General features: G+C 39.4%; 1 protein-coding gene across 1 annotated transcript in view; it reads right to left on the bottom strand.

Moving 5' to 3' along the window:
• Nucleotides 1-22130, bottom strand: part of Cltcl1 (clathrin heavy chain like 1) — a 100996-nt gene that overhangs the window by 37219 nt on the left and 41647 nt on the right. The window contains exons 6-19 of the mRNA XM_027924307.2: nucleotides 21719-21892; nucleotides 20835-21032; nucleotides 19672-19872; nucleotides 19427-19579; nucleotides 18712-18834; nucleotides 16833-16970; nucleotides 10400-10564; nucleotides 9711-9891; nucleotides 8796-8959; nucleotides 7105-7230; nucleotides 6302-6444; nucleotides 5571-5805; nucleotides 3681-3803; nucleotides 1073-1218 (exon numbers count right to left, since the gene is read on the bottom strand). Of these exons, the coding sequence (XP_027780108.1) occupies nucleotides 1073-1218; nucleotides 3681-3803; nucleotides 5571-5805; nucleotides 6302-6444; nucleotides 7105-7230; nucleotides 8796-8959; nucleotides 9711-9891; nucleotides 10400-10564; nucleotides 16833-16970; nucleotides 18712-18834; nucleotides 19427-19579; nucleotides 19672-19872; nucleotides 20835-21032; nucleotides 21719-21892 (2270 nt within the window). The remainder of the gene's footprint in view (nucleotides 1-1072; nucleotides 1219-3680; nucleotides 3804-5570; nucleotides 5806-6301; nucleotides 6445-7104; nucleotides 7231-8795; nucleotides 8960-9710; nucleotides 9892-10399; nucleotides 10565-16832; nucleotides 16971-18711; nucleotides 18835-19426; nucleotides 19580-19671; nucleotides 19873-20834; nucleotides 21033-21718; nucleotides 21893-22130) is intronic.

The following is a 22130-nucleotide window of genomic DNA, read 5'->3' as shown; positions in this document are numbered from 1 at the left end:
GATTTTTTTTTAACTCCAAAACTTTTTTTTTTTTAAAGAAAGAGTGGGAGAGAGAGAGAGAGAGGAGAGAGAGAGAGAGAGAGAATTTTTTTAATATTTATTTTTTAGTTCTCGGCGGACACAACATCTTTGTTTGTATGTGGTGCTGAGGATCGAACCCGGGCCGCACGCATGCCAGGCGAGCGCGCTACCGCTTGAGCCACATCCCCAGCCCTTGTTTTGTTTTTAATTCACCTATAATTTGGAGTTTTTCCAGTGATAGGATCTGCCCAAGTCTCTAGGTACCTGATCTGTACTACTGCCAATCCAGGCTGTTTTCATTTATGTCTACTGAAATAGTCACAGAAAGAAGAGCAAGAATGTGAAAGTCTCTCTGCATCTGTGAAAAGTAGCAGTGTTCATGGAGGCAGCAGAGTCAGAGTCATCTGGAAGCATCTTGAAGCACCCACAAGCCAACACCTACCATCAAAGGAAGTAGGTCAGACAGCAAGGTAGAATACCCTAACTACTCTGGGTGCCTTCTTTCTGGTACTCTCTTATCAATCTGGGCTTATGATTCTATTGAAATATGCAGTAATCACACATTCCATATTTACCATGCAGCATTTACAAATTTAAAAACATAAAACTTACATACATTCCTTTCTGTAATACCATAGCCCTCGAAAGTCTTTCTGGCCTATAAAATCTTATAATTAAATCTTTACACCAGGATTTATAATGTGAACACATTACAACCTGACAGATTCTGATGATGATTTTAAAGTGGCAACATACTAGCTGAAGCTACATACAACAGAAGCCACTGAGAACCACAGGTTCTCATCAAATGTTAGCTTTCCTTCTCTGAGCATTGAGATTACAGAACAGTGGGAACTAGAATAACAAAGCCTTCCTGCAACAATTAAAATAAGATAAGGGAAGGGTGAACTGAAGACATAGGAGGTAGTAAAAAGGCTGACTGGGGAGTAGTTGATGGATGAGTGAAGCAAGACAAGATTATTACAAAATGTGACTATTGAGAAGATGTCTAAATTTAGCCGTGGCGGTGGCCTCCCCGGCACACCATTACCTGTGCTCACTGAAGACAGAATTATCCAGAACAATCTTCTCCAGCAGTTCAATCAATTCATTAGGGAGGTCAGCTGTCATAAAGGCTTTGACAGTGACTGAAACCTCTTCAGGATCCTGTGTTTCTGATAATGCTGTTTGTACCACCTGGTTTTAAGAAATATTTGAAAGAACCTGATTAAAGTCAATTCAAGACGATCTTTGAAGTAAAAAAGAAGGGGAGAATTCCTCCAAGATGATCTGGAGCAGACACAGAGAAAAATGGGCAGTTTTCTCAAGGAAAAAAGGGAAGAGAACTTATAAAAGTCAACTTTAGGGAATTCTGTTTTCCAATTTTGACAATTAGTTTTTCTCTCACAAAAGGGCAACAGACTTTCATCTCTGTTCCAATGATTACACTAAGTGTATTCCAAAGCAAATAACTCAGTGTACTAAGTAGATATTTGAAATGCACATTTGCTGTTACCTTTCTTACGTAAGGCCACCATTCATAACAAACTTGGCCCCTGTTTCTCTAATGAAGACACTGCAGAGGCCTCCAGCAGCTTCTTGCTAACAGAGGGCACTGTCACTGCTGTGGCACAGTACACTTTCAGGGAATGCATCACATGCAATTGGAGCTATAGAGCCTTGACACCAGAAGCCACTGAGAACCACAATCTAAAAAAAAAAAAAAAAAAAAAAACCAACAGAAGACTGGCCATGCCACTCCTCATCCAATTACCAGTGACTCATCTACCAAAAAACTAACAAACAGGAAAAAAAGACACTTTTCCAAAGAGTGGGTGTTCTCGATAACAGCAAATTAGAAGATTAGCAGTGTTCTCTTTGCACTTGTACCAGGGGTCTTTAATGACTTTGGGGATCTACAATTTTTGCTGTTTCTGGTGTTCCTCAGAGGCAGGTAACAGCAGTGTATTAATTAGAAAGAACAAACAGCTAGGGAGGTCTCAGAGCTGACATGCCTCTGGCCACAAAACAGGACTAAAAGAAGCCTCTCAAGGGAGCCCAGTCCACCCCTCAGATGGCCTCTGTGTACTCAGTGGCACCATGAAAGGTGGAAGTTCTATCTCTGAGTAGTTTACAATCACAATAAACATGCTAAGGAGTTAAGGGAGAAGGAGCCATTGCAGCAGCCAAGTAATCAAAAGGAGTAAACTTGAGGGAGAGGGGCGCTGTGGCACAGCACACCAAGTCCATCCAAAGAAGAGACACACTTTGTGGCATCTCAACAGTGACACTTGTCAGTTCTTGAAAATCTTAGTGTAAATATATATACCCCCACAGGTTGTTTTAAGGGCAAAAATAAATTTCTACCTTTTACTTGAATTAACACAGGATGCCCAATGAAGGCTACCTCAGGACACTCACTGCTTCCTTAAGTAATTTGTATAAAATTCTCCTTTAGACACCGAAAGCAGTCTGCCTCTGTCATGTACTCCATGAGAGGAGCATTATAGTTGAGTGTCCTACCAGGAGGTGACTACAGATGATCAATTAGAGCAGACATAATGACTAGCCCAGCAGCTTCACATAGAAAAAAGGATACATGGGGCCCTGCTGGCTCTAGTTTGGTGCAGTGTCAAAGCTGCTTTCTCAAGAACCAACATGAGGGTATCTGGTGGGTGACTACACCTAAAGAAACATCTGATGTCTGTGAACTTGGAGATAGATCCTTATGGAATCTAAATGAACTTTGTCCCAAGCCCTTTGTTGCTCAAAGTTTTAGGAGATTTGAATGAAGTATATTAAGTCTTCAGGCAAATTTCAAGATTGATAAGTCTGAAGTTGCCTTAATATTCAAAATAATATGTGTTTCTGTAAGTCTAAAAGTGTTTCAAAATAAAAAGTTTACTTAAAAATGGCATAGGCTTGAAGGAACTATAGACAGAAAATAAGGAAGTTAGTAGAGATAAGGTAAAATCTGGCCCTTGAGTTTAAAGTACCTGACCAGCATGTTGTTAGGTATCCAAGTAAGGCTGGGACTTTATTGAATATATGCTCATCGTTGAAGCCACTTGGATAAGGGTTTTAATACCACATTGGTCTTGGCTATCCCTCAACAGTATGCTCAGCAGCCTTGTTGTCCTAAGGACTACAGAAACACTGTTAATGTCTGCAAGGTTGTGACAGGTGGTATGGGAAGCTCACCCAGAGGTGGAGGCAAATCTTTCTTCCCCTTGCCACTAGGTCACACCTAATAAAGACCCTGACCCTAGCACCATATTCCAGCTCCAAGGAGGTACTGTATAGTCAAAAGGGCATGGGGTTGACTAGATGTTGAGAATCACTCAACTTATGTCAACAGGGGGCTGAGTTGGAAAAACACCTCAGGATCTAGCATGCAGATCCTGTCATCAAGTATTCTTTTGTAGGGGCGGCACAGCCATGTTTCAGATACAAGGGTAAACTCTGTAACCTTAGCTAATAAACAACTCCAAGTCAATTCACCCTTGGAAATCAAGCCTTTTCTAGGCAAGCTGACTTGTGCAGGGCAGTGGGTTTGTAAGAGCTATATGTTTAAATATAACAACGAACCAGTCACTTGGCCCACAAGATGAATAGTGGGCAAAATTCAGGCATGCATATACCCGCTTTCTGTGTCTCACCTGGTCAATTAGGTGTCTCCTAGATGGGTTGGTCTCTGCAAGGACACGGGTCCACAGCTCTGGATCCTTCCTGCGTACCAGGTAGCGGGCCTCACTTTTGAACAGAGAATTTTCATTGCAAACCTGAAATGAGTACACATATGTGCTACTTAGGAGGGTATATCCCAGTGAGTTCCTTCTCCCTGATACTTATATGGACAGTTGGGACTCAGGCAAGGCTTTGAGAAGTGATGAGCAGAAACCCACAGGATTAATACTGCACTCCTCAGAGAGATTAAGTACCTCCAATCACCTCTAAGTTTGCAATCACTCACAGGGAAGTGTCACGTCTCTGGCCTATAGAACCTTCTGTGATTATGGGCATGTCTATACCTTATTGTGTGATTCACCACCATTAAATACAGAAAACTCCTGAACACTTAAAATGTAGTGTGCAGCTGAGGAACTCAATTTTTAATTTTAATTAAAATTAAAATTAAATTAAATTTTAATTTAAATACTCAACTGTAGGTAGCTCCAAATCATCTCTAAAATTTCATCTGTGTACCTAGAACTGGTATAAAACAGTATATTCACTGAAATGTTTCAAGGTCAGAAACTTTAAAATGTGCTTTCATTGACTAACTTTGAGATCCTTCTCTGAATACTGTAATAGATTTTCAAATTATTGATTATCCACTGGGATATTCCACCATGTGAAGCATTTGCTAAATCTTGGGGAGAAACATATCCTGATAGGCACAGGGCTGGGATATGTGTATGTAAGTGAAGGCAACATGGGCTGCCTGTGTGGGATGGCAGGAGGCCAAAGTAGACTGGCAAAGTGCTAACCATACAGAGGCCCTGCCCTAAAGTCATACTGCAGCCCTCTCTTGAACAGAGCAGTCCTGAATGAGTATCTCTTTCCTAGCACACTTGGCCTTACTAAAAGGGTTAGCACCTCATGGAACAGATGAGTGCTAAGATCTCTAAGCAGCCATTAAACTATGCTTTAATAAAAAGGGAGTAAATTAAGCCAAAAAGTGGCTAACTGGTATCAAACAAATGAACGTCCCAGCTTTATAAAACCAGTTCCCCCAAGACTTTCAGGTGAGTGGTTATATTCACTCATCCCTGTCAATTCTGTCTAAAAACTAGGGCAGAAGGAGAAGCTGGTAACTGCTCTTCATCTTCAACTCTCCTCATATACACTCTAACATACACCGCACCTGGTTGTTGAGTATATATATATATACTACGAGACCTGAGCTGCTGAGAACAAATAGACCAAATGAGCTTATAGCTGAAAAAACACTAGATTCAACCACATGAGATTTCTGGATTTGTAGGTCAAGTGGTAGTAGTTTATACAGTTTACCCTAAACACATAAGTACATACACATACATCCCAACCTGGGCAGATATAAGCAGAAGACCTGGTGAATGTTTTTCAAGGAGGGGGCAGCAAGGGCTAGGTGGGTTAGGAACAGGTGAGGGAGGGCATCTGAAAAGTTACTCTAAGAAGGGGGCAGTACAAGGGCCCTTAGGACAGGAGACACTGGAGGACTACAGGTCATGCCAGGTGGGGCTGCAAGAGGGGAAGCAGGCTGGGTCAATGGGGGAAAGGAGGTGGTCCACAGATCAGATTAAATTCAATTTTGCCCTCAAGTCACCAGATAACTAATGACTGTAAGCAGAGGGGTGATGGGTCAGATTCAGTGCTAGTGAAGCCTACAGATACAACAGGACATAAGGAGATCACAAAAAGGTATCAGAATTATTAAACAACTAAATGTATGGAAATGAACTTCAGACCCATCATCTCTGGGTACACAAATTCCCAATCAGCCCCTATTAGGCTTCCCTGGGAAGTCAGAGAGACACAGGAAGCCAAGTATATTTTCTGCCTACCTGGATGAGCTCTAGGTCACACTGTCCCCGCTCATAGGCAATGCAGGCCAGATGTGGGTCCCGCTTCTCACAGTACTGGCCCACCACACTGCTATCATAGTAGGCATTCTCTCTCAAAAAGCGCTCAGGGCTATTGTTGCTGTCAATGTAGATTTTAGCCAGTGCATTATGAGTGGCAGGCTCTTCACAGCTTTCATGAATCCGAGACTCCAGCCAGGGAAGAAGCAATTTGAGCCTTTGAAAAAAGTAAGATACTGTGAAACTCTCAAAGCTGTGATCAGGTATCTCTAGGGTAACCCTGGGCTTTGAGGATTGATTCTTTTTTTAAAAATTTTTTTTTTTAGTTGTCAATGGATCTTTATTTATATGCAGTGCTGAGAATCAAACTCAGTGCCTCATACATGCTAGGCAAGTGCTCTACCACTGAGCTATAACCCCAGCCCTGAGGGTTGATTCTTGAAACAACAAACAAACAATCCCTTACTCTATTTATTTCAGGTTGCTCCAGGGATAAAGACAGACCTAGCTTCCAAATATAAAGTTTTACCCCATTGTCTTCAGTACCAACAGCAACTAACTCACTCCTACACCTAAGATGTATACACAAAAGAGAGACAAAAATAGTCTTGGGGACTAAAGACCAACCAATAAGGCATTTTTGAGAAGGAGAGACTTAACAACAAATACCAGAATCCAGGGGCAAGAGAAGATACCAAGTAAAAAAACCTTACCTGTTTCTTTTTTCTACTTCAGCCACCAGCTCATCAGTAGAGAACTGTCCTCTCACCACCATGATTAAGTTTTTAATTACTTCTTCAGAACAATCCACATCAAGCAGCCCTCCAACCACAGCTGGGAGACGGCTAGGGTTGACCTAGAAGAATCAAGGTGGCAAGTTCAGCACTGCAGACAACAGAATTGCTATAAGCCCCCCAAGACTTGTACAGTGTGGCAAAAACCTATTTTGGACTGAACTGTGTCCCATCAAAGTTCATTTGTCAAAGTCCTATCCATGTTAAGACTGAATTTGGAGACAGGGCCTTTAAAGAGTAATTAATGTCATGTATGGTTATACTACTGGTGCAACTCTACACTATGTACAGCTAGGGGGGCAAAAATAAATAAATAAAGAGGTAATTGATGTTGAGGATGGGGCCCTAATCCAATAGGACTGGTGTCCTTATAAGAAATGCATGTGCACAAAGGAAAGACCATGTGAGGATGCAGTGCTGAGGTAGCTATCTGCAGGCCCGGAAAAGAGCCCTTACTAGAAACCAACTCAGCCAATACCTTGGGCTTGGACTTTCAACCTCCAGAAACTGTGATAAATAAATTTCTGTTGTTTAAGCTGCTCAATCTATGGTATTCTATTCTGGCAGCCTGAGCAAACGAATACACTACCCTTCAAAGTGAAATTTCTAAAATGTTCAGGAGTCAAGAGGCAGCCTCTGAGGTGTAGACTATTATCACTGTCTGAGGCCTAAGGGCATCTAGGTGTCACCCTGGGAGTCCGCAGTGTCCCTCTGAATGGTACCTTCTGAACGTAGATCTCAATGTACTTCTGCAGGTTGTTGTGGTATAAATACAGGACAAGGTCATGCACAAAGTCAAAGCGGTCACACACAATGATGAGGGGGAGCTGGTCTGTGAGCTTAGCCTCCTGAAGGATAGAGAGAAGAGAATAGGTCAGGCAGTGAGGGACCCCACAGAGTCAGACCTAGCCTGTGCAACAGTGATCCTGCAGGGAATGTACAAGGAGACTTTGCTCTAGATAGGCTGACATTTAAGGCATTTACATTGTGAGAATGTAGTGTTTGTTTTGGGAAACAAGTGGGGAGAAGGTAATAGTATTTGGCTAAAAACAAGAGATCTCTGCTAAATTTGACAATAACTTTCCAAATTTATGCAAATCCAAACATCTTTTGGGTTGAGACAAGCAGCTCATTATGTGGAAACCCAACATAGGTCAGGCTGCCCACCAGAATAGTTCATTTGCAATTGCTGGATGTGGTGGCACATGCCTATAATCCCAGTGGCTTGGGAGGCTGAGGCAGGAGGATCAAAAGTTCAAAGCTAGCCTCAGCAACTCAGTGAGATCCTATCTCTAAATAAAATACAAAAAATAGGGCTGGGGATGTGGCTAAGTGGTCAAGTGCCCTTGATTTCATCCCTAAACACCCCCTCCAAAAAAGAATAGTTCATCTGCAATAAAGTCACAGCCCAAGGAAATGCCAGCCTAGTGGGGTGAGGTAGTGGGGGAGCTGTTCACACACTCAGACTCAGTTCCTAAACAATAGTTTATCAGGAGAGTCAATAGGCCACCATAATCACATTAATCTTTATTTGGACCCACACCTAGATCACCTTTCCCAGGTTCCCTAGAGTTTCAGGTGAGGTCACATAACCTCATTTCCTTCAAGGGAACATGAACCAAAGTGTTACCGGCGATCTTCAGAACTTAGCCATAAAAGCCACCAATGAAATGTACTCTTCCCTTCCACCAATTGACAGGGAAGGCAACATTCAAGGCAAAGTACTGAATATGGCAAAACAGTTATATGCCAATCCTTCAAAGGATGGTGGCATGGAAAGCCATATCACTCAAACTCACGGCTATCCAGGACTGTTGCATGAGAAATAGGCTTCTTATTTTGTTCTTTTTTTTTTTTTTTCGGCACAAGGAATTGAACCCAGAGGTGCTTAACCACTGAAAGACATTCCCAACCTTTTAAATTTTTTGACAGGATATCACTGAATTGCTTAGGGCCTTGCTAAGTTGATGAAGCTGGCCTCAAATTTGTGATTCTCCTGCCTCAGCTCCTGAGTTGCCGGGATTACAGGTGTTGTCACCAAGCCCAGTTTGCTAATTGTTCTTTATGCCTCTAACACTGACTGGTCTATTTGTTATTGCAGCTTTACCACACATAACCAACAGGGGCGCAGTTGGGATGCTGCTGAAATAAAATGCAGTAATGAATTAACTGCTGCCACCTGCATGATGGATAACTAGAGCTGGACAGCCTCTAGTTTCTTTCTCCTTCAAAGGGTTCTCTTAATGATGAGTGGAGTCCTCTAAGAATATTAGACCATCATAAAGTAGAGATTTGTCACTGGGTGTTAAGGGAATAAAGGCAAGACAAACTCAGCTTAGTACTTCTTAGGACTTCTGGCCAGGTCTATCACCCCTTGAAAGCAGCTTGTCAGGGAAGGCATGCCTGGACATACCTTTAGGAAATTCTTCACCCTATCTGGGTAATAGTAGCTGCTCTCGCGGCATATTCTCTCCACCTCCTTGATCTGCCCTGTCTTGCAGGCAGCCTGAATGTACTTCAAATGCACATCTGGGTCTTGGCTAAAGTTCACAATTGAGCCCAGGAAGTAGAAGAGGCCTATAAATAGAAACTGTTTCATGTTTACCCTCCTAACATTCATTTGTCTTCTCTTTGGCAGTTGCTCACTTTCTCTTGATCACCCCACCCACAACGACCCTGCTCAACTCTTCAGACCCACTCAGACTTCTTCATCTATGTAAAGTTTGTGTGCCTTGCCATCTCTCTAAAACATCTAGTCAGGCCCCCAGCCTGAACCCAACAAAGCCACCCTTCCTGGAATTCTTTTGGTGAAATTACCACAAAAGGGCAAAGGATGGCAACCAGATAGGCCTCATCTGCAATCAACAAGGTAACACCACAAAGTGATGGACCCTCTACTGTGGGCTTTCACTTGGAAGAGGACAAAAGAGTTGCCTTGTCAGGGCTGCTCAGACCAGATACCAGGCCCTTTCACTGGTACCCAGAACCACAATTACAGAATTTCAGATGAATTCTGCACTAAGCTGTCCTACATGGAGATACAAGGTTCTACAAAGACTTCAAGGATATTAGGGGAATTATAAGTACCCCCATCCCACTGCCAACCAACTTGCTTTTTTTCTTTGAAAATACCAAAAAGGTTACATAAGTTGAATATACCCCTGAGAGAAAAGTAATATTCTGCTCTTGACTGAACATGTAAGGCAGTCAGAATTGCATCCTGCCTAGCTTTAAAGGAAGACTCTTCTATGTTGCATGAGTGAACAGCAACACATAAGAAGACAGGTGTCATCATAAGGCAGGGTCTGCCCAGGGCTGCATGATTTACCTTCATAACTCTTGAAGAATTCAAAAAGCTCTACCAAGGACTGTGTGCCCAGCTGTTCATGGTACTTAGAAGCCACCTGCACACACAGCTGAAGGTTCTGTCTGATGTTAGCAGACAACATGGCATGTAGACACTCCATGGAATCCTCCACCGACAAGGAACCAAAGAAATTGACAAGCCACTGAGAATAAGGAAGAGTTGTAAATGTTACTAAATAACTGGATCATTCCCATCCCCACCCTAAATGTCAAAAGTGTAAAGAATTCTCACTTAATAAGACCAAAAAGCACCTATCTATCATGGTAAAAAGTGGGAGCAAGGAATAAATTTAGGATAAAACCCTGACCTAAACTGTTTATCCTAGTATATCCTACAGTTGATTCTAAAACTATTCTGTAATTGGAACACAGTAGCTCTTTTAGTTTTTACTGATGATTCAGACAGTCTTGCTAGGTTGTCAATGTTAAAATGTTATCATTATTCCTGTTATTAGAATAAGTCAAAGGTGAAAGAAAGATGACATGGACCCCAGACATGTTGATGGGCAGGTGAGGATTGTGTGTACAGTAAAGCACGGCAGGCTCATGCCTGGTCTCACAAACCACCTACAGGACACATTTGGGAGCATGTGATATGAATGACCATATAGACACCAGTAACAAGGGGAGTGCCCCAGTGGTGCACTGTACCTCAGGATTGAGAAGATGGGTGTGGACTACAGCCCTCTTGATGTCACTGATGTCACTGTAGTGCTCTAGCGCCCATTGCAGGAGGCCTGCCTTCTCACAAAGCTGGGCAATATGGATTCGATCATAATGTGTAAACATCTGATTTCCAAGGATGGCATCTGCAACCTGTGAAATATCAACTTCAGTAAGAAAACCTGATTGATGGCAGTAAATTTTAAACAGCAGCTGATCAACTGTACCCTACCCCCCCCCCCAGGGTAGTGTGTAGCTCAGGAACCAGTGCTTATATCCATGCTTCCATGGTAGCTGCAGTGTTAGTGGTTCCCTATCAGAGCTCTAGCTGTCCTTCAAGTCATCTTTTGCACAAGGCTCTATTTTCCCATGTTGTGAGCCAGGCCTAGCTCTGCAACATGGGAAAATAGAGCCTTGTGCAAAAGATGACTTGAAGGACAGCTAGAGCTCTGATAGGCTGGAGTCAGGCATGTAAGAAATACTGAGGCTCCATAAAACACTATTATTGGGATTAGTCCAGGATCCTGTTGCAGTTTTTCAGCAATTACATCTTTTTTATTAGAGCTTTATGGTTACATAGTAGTTGGGTTCAGCAATTACATTTTTATAGGGTTTTCTATAGCAAGATCAGTGGAAGGGCTCAATTCTACCACACCTTCTTTTAATTCTCAGATGAGTCAGAATTAGATCTGAAAGTAACAAATCCTATTTGTTTACTAGACTTCTCTATTGAATTAAAGGCGGAATTAGGAATGGAACTTAAAACAATAAATACTCCTGGAATTATTTTTTATAAAGAGATAAGGTCCTTTATTTCAAGATGTAGATTGCGGGTGGAGTTAGAAGTAATTGGTTAGGTTTGGGGAGTGGTTGAAGGTGAAGATGAGGTGGTTTGAGTTGCATGTGGTTGGGGTGGAGATTAGGTTGGTTATAAGGTATAGGATATAGGATATGGCTAGGGTTATAGTTTGGGAATTAGGGTTGTTAGCACTAGTTATTGGTTAGTGTATATGTTACAGGGTTATAGTATAATGGTTTAGATTTCATAGTTTAGGTTTGATGTTGGGATAGGGTCAAGTGATTAGAGGTCAGAGCTGGAGAGAGGGGGATGGAGAGGATGATGTAGATAGGGTTACAGATATGTTTTGGAATAGGTATTAGAGGTTTAAGAGGTGAAGTCCTGTTATGTTTCCCAGGCTGGCCCTGAACTTTTGGGTTTAAGCAACCTTCCTGCCTCAGCCTCCTGAGTAGCTGAGATTATAAGTACATGCCACCTAGAAAGAATTTTGATGAGGTTTAAGATTTTTAGTACTCTCTGGACTAAAATGGATATGTCAACACAGCAACTTTGTTGCCTTTCTGAGTGATCTTACCAGTGTCTCTAACCAGTAGTTAGTCTTGACAAGTTGTACTCCTGGGTGCCTTCACCTGCAGCTCAGCACACTCTTTTCCATCCCTTCTAGGATGTGGAACACAAACCCAATAGAGGACTAGATGCATGCACAGTGACTACATACAGTCTATACCACACTGCTCAAGGGTTATGCACACTCTGTATTCCTACAGAATAAAGGATCAAATCAAGTCCTGAGAGGAGAGTTTTTGAATACCTGATACCTGCTTCCCTCTATCCTTTTTTTCTTTTATTTTGGCATAACTATCCTCTTGTTTTTCAATATCTCCCCTTTATCAGAGAAACTGTGTTTTAGAGAACTTAGATAGATAAGCAAAGACAGAAAGCATCATCCAGTGCTCATCATCCAAAGAAGACTGCCTCACTGTTTCAAGCACTGTGGCCCAAGCCTTTAGTACTATGCCTAGTTGTCAGCTCATCCCTTACAGTGTGGGCACTCTTTGGGGTCTGTATGCTGAGTTTCTGAGTGTTGCTTGGTTTCTATTTACTAAAATCCTTTATGCATAATCACCAAGTCATGAGAGTTCAAATACATCAAATAGTAAATTACCAATTTTATTTCCTAAAGGCGGGATATGATGGATACACTTAGTAGCTGACTTGTGGATTTGGATAAACTGAGGTAATAGAATAAAGCATGTTAATTACAAATTTCAAAATATTATGTGATTATTAAAGAAAAACAAATCAGAAGACAAATAAGTAATGAACAAGGTGAACTTCTCATACAACCTTGGTCAAACAGCTTTACATTAAATCATCTATGTCATATATTTATCTCCAATCTCTGCACTATGCATTTATCTCCAAATTTAACCAAAAATAGCAATACATGTGATTTGATCATATGCCCCCATCTTTCAGGTTAAGAAATGATGCCCCAATCACAGTGAGATACCACTGCACCCATTAAGATGGTGGTTATTTAAAAAATAAATGAATAAAAGGAAAAAGTGTTGGAAAGGACAGAGAAATTTTGTGTTGCTGACAGAAATATAAAATGCTGAAGCCTCTTGGAATACAGCTCAGTGGTTCCTCAAGAAATTAAATGCAGAATTACAATATGATCTAGCAATTCCACGTTTAGGAGTATATTCAAAAAGATTGAAAGCCAGGTCTTGAAGAGATACTTGTACATTCACGTTCAAAGCAGCATTATTCATAACAGCCAGAATGTGGAAACAACCCAGTGTCCATCAACAGATGAAAGGATAAATAAAATGTAGTATACATATAATATGGAATATATTATGTAGCCTTAACAATGGAATTTAAATGAATTTACAACACATGATATAACATGAATAAAATATTAAAAAGAAAAAAGACAAAAGGACAAATATTTTATGATTTCATTTGTATGAACTATATAGAATAGGCAATTTCATAGAGATAGAAAGCAGAATGATGGCTGCTAGAGGCAGTTCCCTTTTGGGATGATAAAAATATATAGTGATGTTGGTTGCACAATTTTGTGAATGTCCTCTCTTTTTTTTTTTAAGTACTGGGGACTGAACTTAGCACTGAACTTAGCACATACCCGCCCTTTTTATTTTCTTTCTTTATTTCTTTATTTAAAGAGAGAGAGAGAGAGAGAGAGAGAGAATTTTTTAATATTTATTTTTTAGTTTTTGGCAGACATAACATCTTTATTTGTATGTGGTACTGAGGATCGAACCCAGCGCCGCGCCCTACTGCTTGAGCCACATCCCCAGTCCCAGCCCTTTTTATTTTATTTTGAGACAGGGTTTCACTGATTTGCTCAGGCTGGGTTTGAACTTGTGATCCTCCTAACTCAGCCTCCTGAGTAGCTGGGATTATGGACATGTACCACCACATCCAGCTCTGTGAATCTTCTTAACATCACTGAATTGCACATTTAAAAACCTAAAATGGTAGATTAGTGTTCTATCTGATTTGTGAGGGGTAAAAATTTGCTCCCAGGATGTGGGCTCTCTGTTCACCTCACAGATTGTTTCTTTTGCTGAGAAGAAACTTTCTAGTTTGATTCCATCCCATTTATTGATTCTTGGTTTTAATTCTTGTGTTATAGGAGTCTTATTAAGGAAGTTGGGGCCTAATCCCACATAATGAAGATTGGGACCTACTTTTTCTTCTATTACACACAGAGTCTCTGGTCTAATTCCTAGGTCCTTGATCCATTTTGAGTTATGTTTTGTGCATGGTGAGAGATAGGGATTTAATTTCATTTTGTTGCACATGGATTTCCAGTTTTCCCAGCATCATTTGTTGAAGATGCTATCTTTTCTCCAGTGCATGTTTTTGGCACCTTTGTCTAATATAAGATAATTGTAATTTTGTGGGTTAGTCTCTGTGTCCTCTATTCTGTACCACTGGTCTACCAGTCTGTTTTGGTGCCAATACCATGCTGTTTTTGTTACTATTGCTCTGTACTATAGTTTAAGGTCTGGTATAGCAATGTTACCTGCTTTACTCTTCCTGCTAAGGATTACTTTAGCTATCCTGGGTCTCTTATTTTTACAGATGAATTTCATGATTGCTTTTACTATTTCTATGAGGAATACCATCGGGATTTTGATCAGAATTGCATTAAATCTGTATAGTGCTTTTGGTAGTATGGTCATTTTGATAACATTAATTCTGCCTATCTAAGAGCAAGGTAGATCTTTCCATCTTCTAAGGTCTTCTTTGATTTCTCTTTTAGGGTTCTGTAGTTTTCATTGTATAGATCTTTCACCTATTTCACTAAGTTGATTCCCAAGTATCTTATTTTTATTTTATTTTTTTTGAGATTACTGTGAATGGGATAGTTTTCCTCATCCTTCTTAGAGGCTTTGTCACTGATATACAGAAATGCCTTTGATCTATGGGTATTGATTTTATATCCTGCTACTTTGCTGAATTCATTTACTAGTTCTAGAAGTTTTCTGGTGGAGTTTTTGGGTCTTCTAGGTATAGAATCATATTGTCAGCAAATAATGCTAATTTAAGTTCTTCTTTTCCTATACATAACCCTTTGATTTTTTTCATCTAATTGCTCTGGCCAGTGTTTCAAGAACTATGTTGAATAGAAGTGGTGAAAGAGGACATCCCTGTCTTGTTCCAGTTTTCAGAGGGAATGCCTTCAATTTTTCTCCATTTAGAATGATGTTGGCCTGAGGCTTAGCATAGATAGCCTTTACGATGTTGAGATATGTTCCTGTTATTCCTAGTTTTTCTAGTGTTTTGAACATAAAGGGGTGCTGTATTTTGTCAAATGCTTTTTCTGCATCTATTGAGATGATCATATGATTCTTATCTTTAAGTCTACTGATGTGATGAATTACCTTCATTAATTTTCGTATGTTGGGATGAATCCCACTTGATCATGGTGCACAATCTTTTTGATATGTTTTTGTATTAGATTTGCCAGAATTTTATTGAGAATTTTTGTATCTATGTTCATAAGAGATATTGGTCTGAAATTTTCAAAGCTAAGCACCAAAAAACCCCAAATAACCCAATTGACAAATGGGCCAAGGACCTGAACAGACACTCTTCAGAAGAAGATATATAATCAATCAACAATAAATGAAAAAATGCTCATCATCTCTTGCAATCAGAGAAATGCATATCAAAACTACTCTAAGGGGCTGGGATTGAGGCTCAGAGGTAGAGTGCTTGCCTAGCACCTGTGAGGCCCTGGGTTCGATCCTCAGCACCTCATAAAAATAAAATAAAATAAAGATATGTGTCCACCTATAAGTAAAAAATAAATATTAAAAAAAAGTACTCTAAGATATCATCTCACTCCAGTCAGAATGGCAGCTATTATGAAAGCAAACAACAATAAGTGTTGGTGAGGATGTGGGGAAAAAGATACACTCATACATTGCTGGTGGGACTGCAAATTGGTACAGCCAATATGGAAAGCAGTTTGGAGATTCCTTGGAAATCTGGGAATGGAACCACCATTTGACCCAGCTATCCCTCTCCTCGGACTATACCCAAAGGATGCAAAAACAGCATACGACAGGTTCACAGCTACATCAATGTTTATAGCAGCACAATTCATAATAGCTAACTGTGGAGCCAACCTAGATGCCCTTCAGTGGATGAATGGATAAAAAAATGTGACATATATACACAATGGAATTTTACTCGGCATTAAAAGAGAATAAAATCATGGCATTTGCAGGTAAATGGATGGCGTTGCAGAAGATAATGCTAAGAGAAGTTAGCCAATCTCCAAAAAACAAATGTCAAATGTTTTCTCTGATATAAGGAAGCTGACTCATAGTGGAGTAGGGTGGGGGGAGCATGGGAGGATTAGATGAATTCTAGATAGGGAAGACCTGTGAGAGGGAAAGGGAAGGGGCAGGGTATTAGCAAGGGCGGTGAAATGTGATGGACATCATTATCCAAAGTACATGTATAAAGACTTGAATTGGGTGTCAACATACTTTATATATAAACAGATATGAAAAATTGTGGTTTATATGTGTAATAAGAACTGTAATGCATTCTGTTATTGTGTATTTAAAAAAATAAAATCAGGGGCTGGGGATGTGGCTCAAGCGGTAGCGCGCTTGCCTGGCGTGCGTGCGGCCTGGGTTCGATCCTCAGCACCACATACAAACAAAGATGTTGTGTCCGCCGAAAACTAAAAAATAAATATTAAAATTCTCTCTCTCTCTCTCTCTAAAAAAAATAAAATAAAAATAAAATAAAATAAAAAAATAAAATCAATAAAACTAAAAAAAAACTTAAAAATGGTAAACTTTGTTATGCATATTTTACCACAATGAAAAAGAGAAGAAAGGAAGAAATTATATTCCCAGTTGTAACTGTTTCCTTGAATGTTCTGTACCCTGATTTCCTGAAAAACCTTGGAGGAAAACGTTTTTTTGCCTACTGAGAAGCATAAAAATAAACATCTGGAACAAGCATAACCAGTTCAAAACCTCTGTGCTCAGGTCTGTACATCCCATACAGAGGCACAGCAGGTACCCTGCCCCTTGTTACTAGCCTAGAGATGTCACTTGCCTGGGGTGCATGGATCAGATTCATTTCCAACAGCTGGGTCTGGAGGTGCCCCTCAGCTGGGTGATCATTCTTCAAGATGTCCAGCAAGAAGGAAGTACACTGCTGAATTAAACTGTTTTCCATGAAAATGTCCACAATCTACAAAGATCCAAGCCATGTTTTCACTCAGAGAAGGAACTGTTTAATTTTCCTATTGAAACAGTTTTTGAGATAGAATCTCATTTAAAAATTCAGTGATTAGTCCCTTCCTTTGCATTTTCTTATATTTCTGAAATTCAAATAATTCATAGCTATTATTAACCCAAGGGTAATTTTGTGAAATTATAACACCTACGTTATACTCAACAACAGGCCATTTTAATAGAGTGGATTAAAGGCAGTTGTCTTTATAATACATGGGAGCCCCCAGAATCCGAAGTGATTCAAATAATGTTAATCAAATTGTAAAGGAATTGGGGCTGGGATTTTAGTCAGTGGTAGAGCACTTGTCTAGCAAGTGAGGCACGGGATTCAATCCTTAGCACCACATAAAAATAAATAAATGAAACAAAGATATTGTGTCCATCCACAACTAAAAAATTTTAAAAAATTGTAAAGGAAGCTAATACCTGGGGTATAGCCCATTCACTATCATTATGTTATTCAGGCACAAGTGGGAAAATGCACATTTACTTAGACACTTACTACAGTTAAACAAATATTAATTTAAAACAATTAATAAAACTTAATAAGAGGTGAAATATAGGTAATAAATTTAGCAACTGTGTAACGTTTTTCATACTTAAAGTATAAGAGGAAATACATATAGTTGGATTTTTTTTTTTTTTTTGGTACTAGGGATGAACCCAGAGGCACTTTACCACTATGTAACATCCCCTAGCCTTTTTTTTTTTTTTTTTGAGACAGGGTCTCACTAAGTTGCTTGGCAATCTTCTTGCCTCAGCTTCCCAAGTCCTTTGGGATTACAAGCATGCACTGCCATGCCTGGAAAAAGTGATATATATATATATATATATATATATATATATATATATATATATATATATATATATATAAATAAGTATTTTTATAGTAGATGGACACAATATTTTAATTTTATTTTTATGTGGTGCTGAGGATTGAACCCAGGGCCCCACATGTGACAGGAAAGTTACTCTACCAACTCAGCTACAGCCCCAGCCCAAAAGTTTATATTTTTAAAAAAGTTTAAAAAATATGAAATGTAATCAAGATTTCAACTAGACACTTCTTTCCCATTGAGATCTAAGTAAATTTGGCTCAAACCCCTTATTTCATGATTTCCAAAATATCTGCAGATTCCCAGATGCACAAATCCAATTATAATTGTACATATCATTTCTAGACAGGTTGTTGGTTTTACTGTTCTGCTTTATTACACACTTCTTGAATGTATTTTACTGAAGGTGATTTGAAATGTGTTTATACCTGAATATTAAGTAAGTTATACTAAAACTCAGGGCAATTAGACACCCAGAATATGCAAGTCAGGTGACTTGTCTGCACTTTCCATTGTACAGGTTATTTGTCAGAAAGAAATAATCGGGTAGTAATGGAATGGAATAAGGGATGGAGGGCTACCATTCTTAAATAACATCCTCACATCCTATTACTAATCCCAACAAAAAGAAACAAAATCCTCTAAGTTTGACACACAAATCAATAAATATTGTCAATACTTGAATGACAAGTATTCAAATAATAAAGACAAGCTCTCCTAGTGCATTAGATTTTTTTAAAACTAAAAGAATAAGAACAAACCAAGAAAATCACTGAATTGTGATAACAGAAAGCCAAATGAAAGGGAATCTTCTTGATGGCTACAAAAAGTCCTAAAATATCTCAAACAACACATATTCACCTGGTTAATGTTGGCCAATGGCTCCTCATCCTGCACTAGCATTTGGGAAAACTGCAGACCCTGTTCTGGACTGATCCTCATCACACTCCTCAGCAAAGAGATCCAGTCTGGGATATAACCAACCTGTAAGTGAGGGAACACCAATCAGGAAAAGTAAGTAAAAATGCTAGGCATTAAAAAAAGTTTATCTTCTAGTTTGGAATTTATGTTTATAAAAAAATGACTATCAACATTAGCATGTATATGTACCACTCCTTTGCCAAATAAAATGTCCAATTAAGTGAAAACTGATCCCATGTATATGAGATGCAATTAACTAAAAAAAAAACATGGACCACAGAGAAGTAACCCAGGTTGGTGTGCAGGCACAGCACTAGCAAGTGCTGACAATTTTGACCACATGGGGATAGGATCTGAAACCCCACAAACACTGATTTGACACACAGATGGTATAGGGGGAAGAAGGATGGAGAAGTAGTAAGAGAAAGATAAAAATTATAAGAAAGCTTCTGACTGTAAAATAAGACAGGAAAATAAAAAAGTGAATAATAAAATATTATTAATATTAATGAATGCCAGATGCTAACTACAGTACTGATAACTGTTGTATATCAGAGCACTCACCCCACATAGAAGGCATTTTATAAATGACACAATTGACAACCACCCACCTGCACATGAATTATTTGTGCAGTGATGATGAAACATGTATTACCTTTTTGGAATAGAGCACAATTTTTTGGAATTGGCCTGTTTCTGCAAAACACTGGATAACTTTGCTTGGTACATTTGCCCGAAGGTACACACTCAGAGCCAGTATAGGTTCAGCAATTTTGACCAAATCTCCCAGTTCCTCTGAACACTCTAGCTGTACATGCCAAAAGACAAGACAACATTAGGATTGGAGAAGCAGGGCAGCTGCAACCCATTTTTCAAACTATTTTGGGGTTGTGATTTCACCTTATCTTCTTTCAGCCACTTCTCTAAGAGTTGCTTGCGCCCCTGCTGAAGAACTAGCCGGCAAAGCTCTAAAGATTCAAGTTTATTGAGTTGACCCTGGTCAAGCAGGATTCCAAAGTACTGGAGCAAAGGAGAGGCTTGGCCAGGCTGGGCAGGTATACTTTGGAACTTCTGGACTGTATCACAGGTACGTAGAATTCCCTGATAACAAATGAAAATATAGCTTATTTGTAATCACAGGGCAACCCTTCACTCAATTTGCTCATATAAAACAAATTTTTGCCAATGGAATTCTACAGTGACTTGACATGGACAAAAATTCCTCTACTAAAGTTACTGCTTCTACCTCCATCAATAACTAAGTAGAGTGGGTCTAAGTCCTAGGGCAACGTCACATTTTGGATCTTACTTGTACCCTACCAGGCTACAGTGAGAATTAGGCCTCTAACTTGGTCTTGAAGTTCTACACTCACTCAAATTTAAAAAACTTTCAGTCCCATTAGAAATGGTTTGTTTAGGAGCTAGAATTGTGGCTCAGTGGTAGAGCACTTGCCTAGCACATGTGAGGCCTGGGTTTGATCCTCAGCACTACATAAAAATAAATAAATAAAATAAAGGTATTAAAAAATAAAATGGTTTCTTCAAATCCACTTGGAAGACAGGAAGAAATCTTTAGAGGAGAAGTAACTTGAAAACCTTTATTTACTCAGAAGTAAATCCAGTCCCAGGAAAATGTATCCTAAGGAAATAAACCAAACTATTATTCTCTAGAAGAGTGAAGAAAGTCCAGAATAGGACTGTCACTAAATAAAATAGGTATAGTTACCCTATTTTTTATAATTTTATATTTAATGATTAGGTAGTGTCAGTGAAAAATTCAAGTCACCAAAAAACAAAACTGTACCTGAGCTAAGATTCTGGGTAAGAAATATTTATGAACACAGCAATAACAGAAAAACAATAAAGAATAAAATGGTGGAGCAAAATTTGGTGTGTTTCCATTACTGCTATGCCATTAGTAAAACATTTAAAATAATCAAAAAGCACACTAACATAACACTAATATATTCCAATAGTGTAGTGAAATGCTTTCATGTTTTATTTTACCCTCAAGGTTGGGTCCTAAAACTTCAGAATGGCATACAGTGTTCAAGTTTCATTACCTTTGGTGCAGATGCTGCTACTTTGGCGGCTTCAGCATAGTTCCCCTGTGCAAAGAAGGTACTGAATTTTCTCACAAATAACTCCTCTGCCCCTGGCAGGTTACTACGAACAGCCAAACGCAGACCCAGGTCTGGATTCTGAAGCACATTGGTTGCATAATTCACAATGTTTTCTTCCTCAACACAAACTGACAGCACCTGTAAGAACCCATCAAGTGAGACCAGTTCCCCTGGGGGAATGCCCCATATACACAGTCTGTCACATTCCCTCATGACACTGCAATGTTTGCCAAATTCCCAGACTCATGTTGAGCATGCTTGTGATCTTGGTCCTAACATAAAAAGATGCAAAGGAGCCAGGTTCTTAATGGTAACAAAGTAGAATCACCCAGCAAAGTGATAGCATGGGATTCTATGCAGCTGTTCAAAATACTATGAAAATGTAAAGTCATACAGGCACTGATCATAATGATGTGTTCAGATCTATGCCAAAATGACTTGCTTGATTTTCACTGATGAGTACTCCTTACAATTTTTCTTTTAAGGTAATTTTTTAAAAATTGATTTTCTTCTCTTTTTAACTTTGGTTCAGAAAGGTTAACTTCAACAGCATAGTATCTGCTTTTTCAACCTTCTCCAACTAACAGGTGCTTGATATAAAGATGTACATGGTGCATATTAGAACTGCTGCTCCACTGGCAGATGCTTCACTCAGAATCAATGTTGTGTTAGGAATGGTGCTGGCTGAAGAGAGGAAATGATGATGTGAAGGAGAAGACAGACATGGGTATAAGTTTAATAACAGGAGTTAACTACACCTGATCACAAAGCTCTAGTCCTTACTGAAGGGAAAAGGTGGGAAATTAAACCTCAGAGTTACATACCTGTCCTTTTTTGTTGACACCAATAATCCCAGAGGTTAGTTCATGTGGAACAGTTACAAAGATTGTGTCAGCACTAATACGGTTCATGTAGATGCACACAGCAGACTCTAAATCATACATATGTAGGTAGCCGTACTTTGTGATCAAATATATAACTCCATGTTTAGCTCCAATCTGTAAGAAGGCAGAGTATGATGGGTTGGAAAAAGACAAAGCCACATAAGAAAAAAAGAGCTCATGAATGATAAATGGGATCCCAGAGATTCCATGGCTGAGATCATCAATGGGAGTAATGAAACCCTGAGAAATGGATTTCAAGTTCTTCTCCATGAGACCTAGGTTTATTTTGCCCAATCACTCTCAAACAAAGGTCAAAGAAAATCAGCCTATTCCATATATCTTTCAGGTAGAG

The sequence above is a fragment of the Marmota flaviventris genome, chromosome 1, assembly GCF_047511675.1.
Source record: "Marmota flaviventris isolate mMarFla1 chromosome 1, mMarFla1.hap1, whole genome shotgun sequence".
NCBI lineage: Eukaryota > Metazoa > Chordata > Mammalia > Rodentia > Sciuridae > Marmota > Marmota flaviventris.
This window is presented reverse-complemented; position numbering and strand designations above follow the sequence as displayed.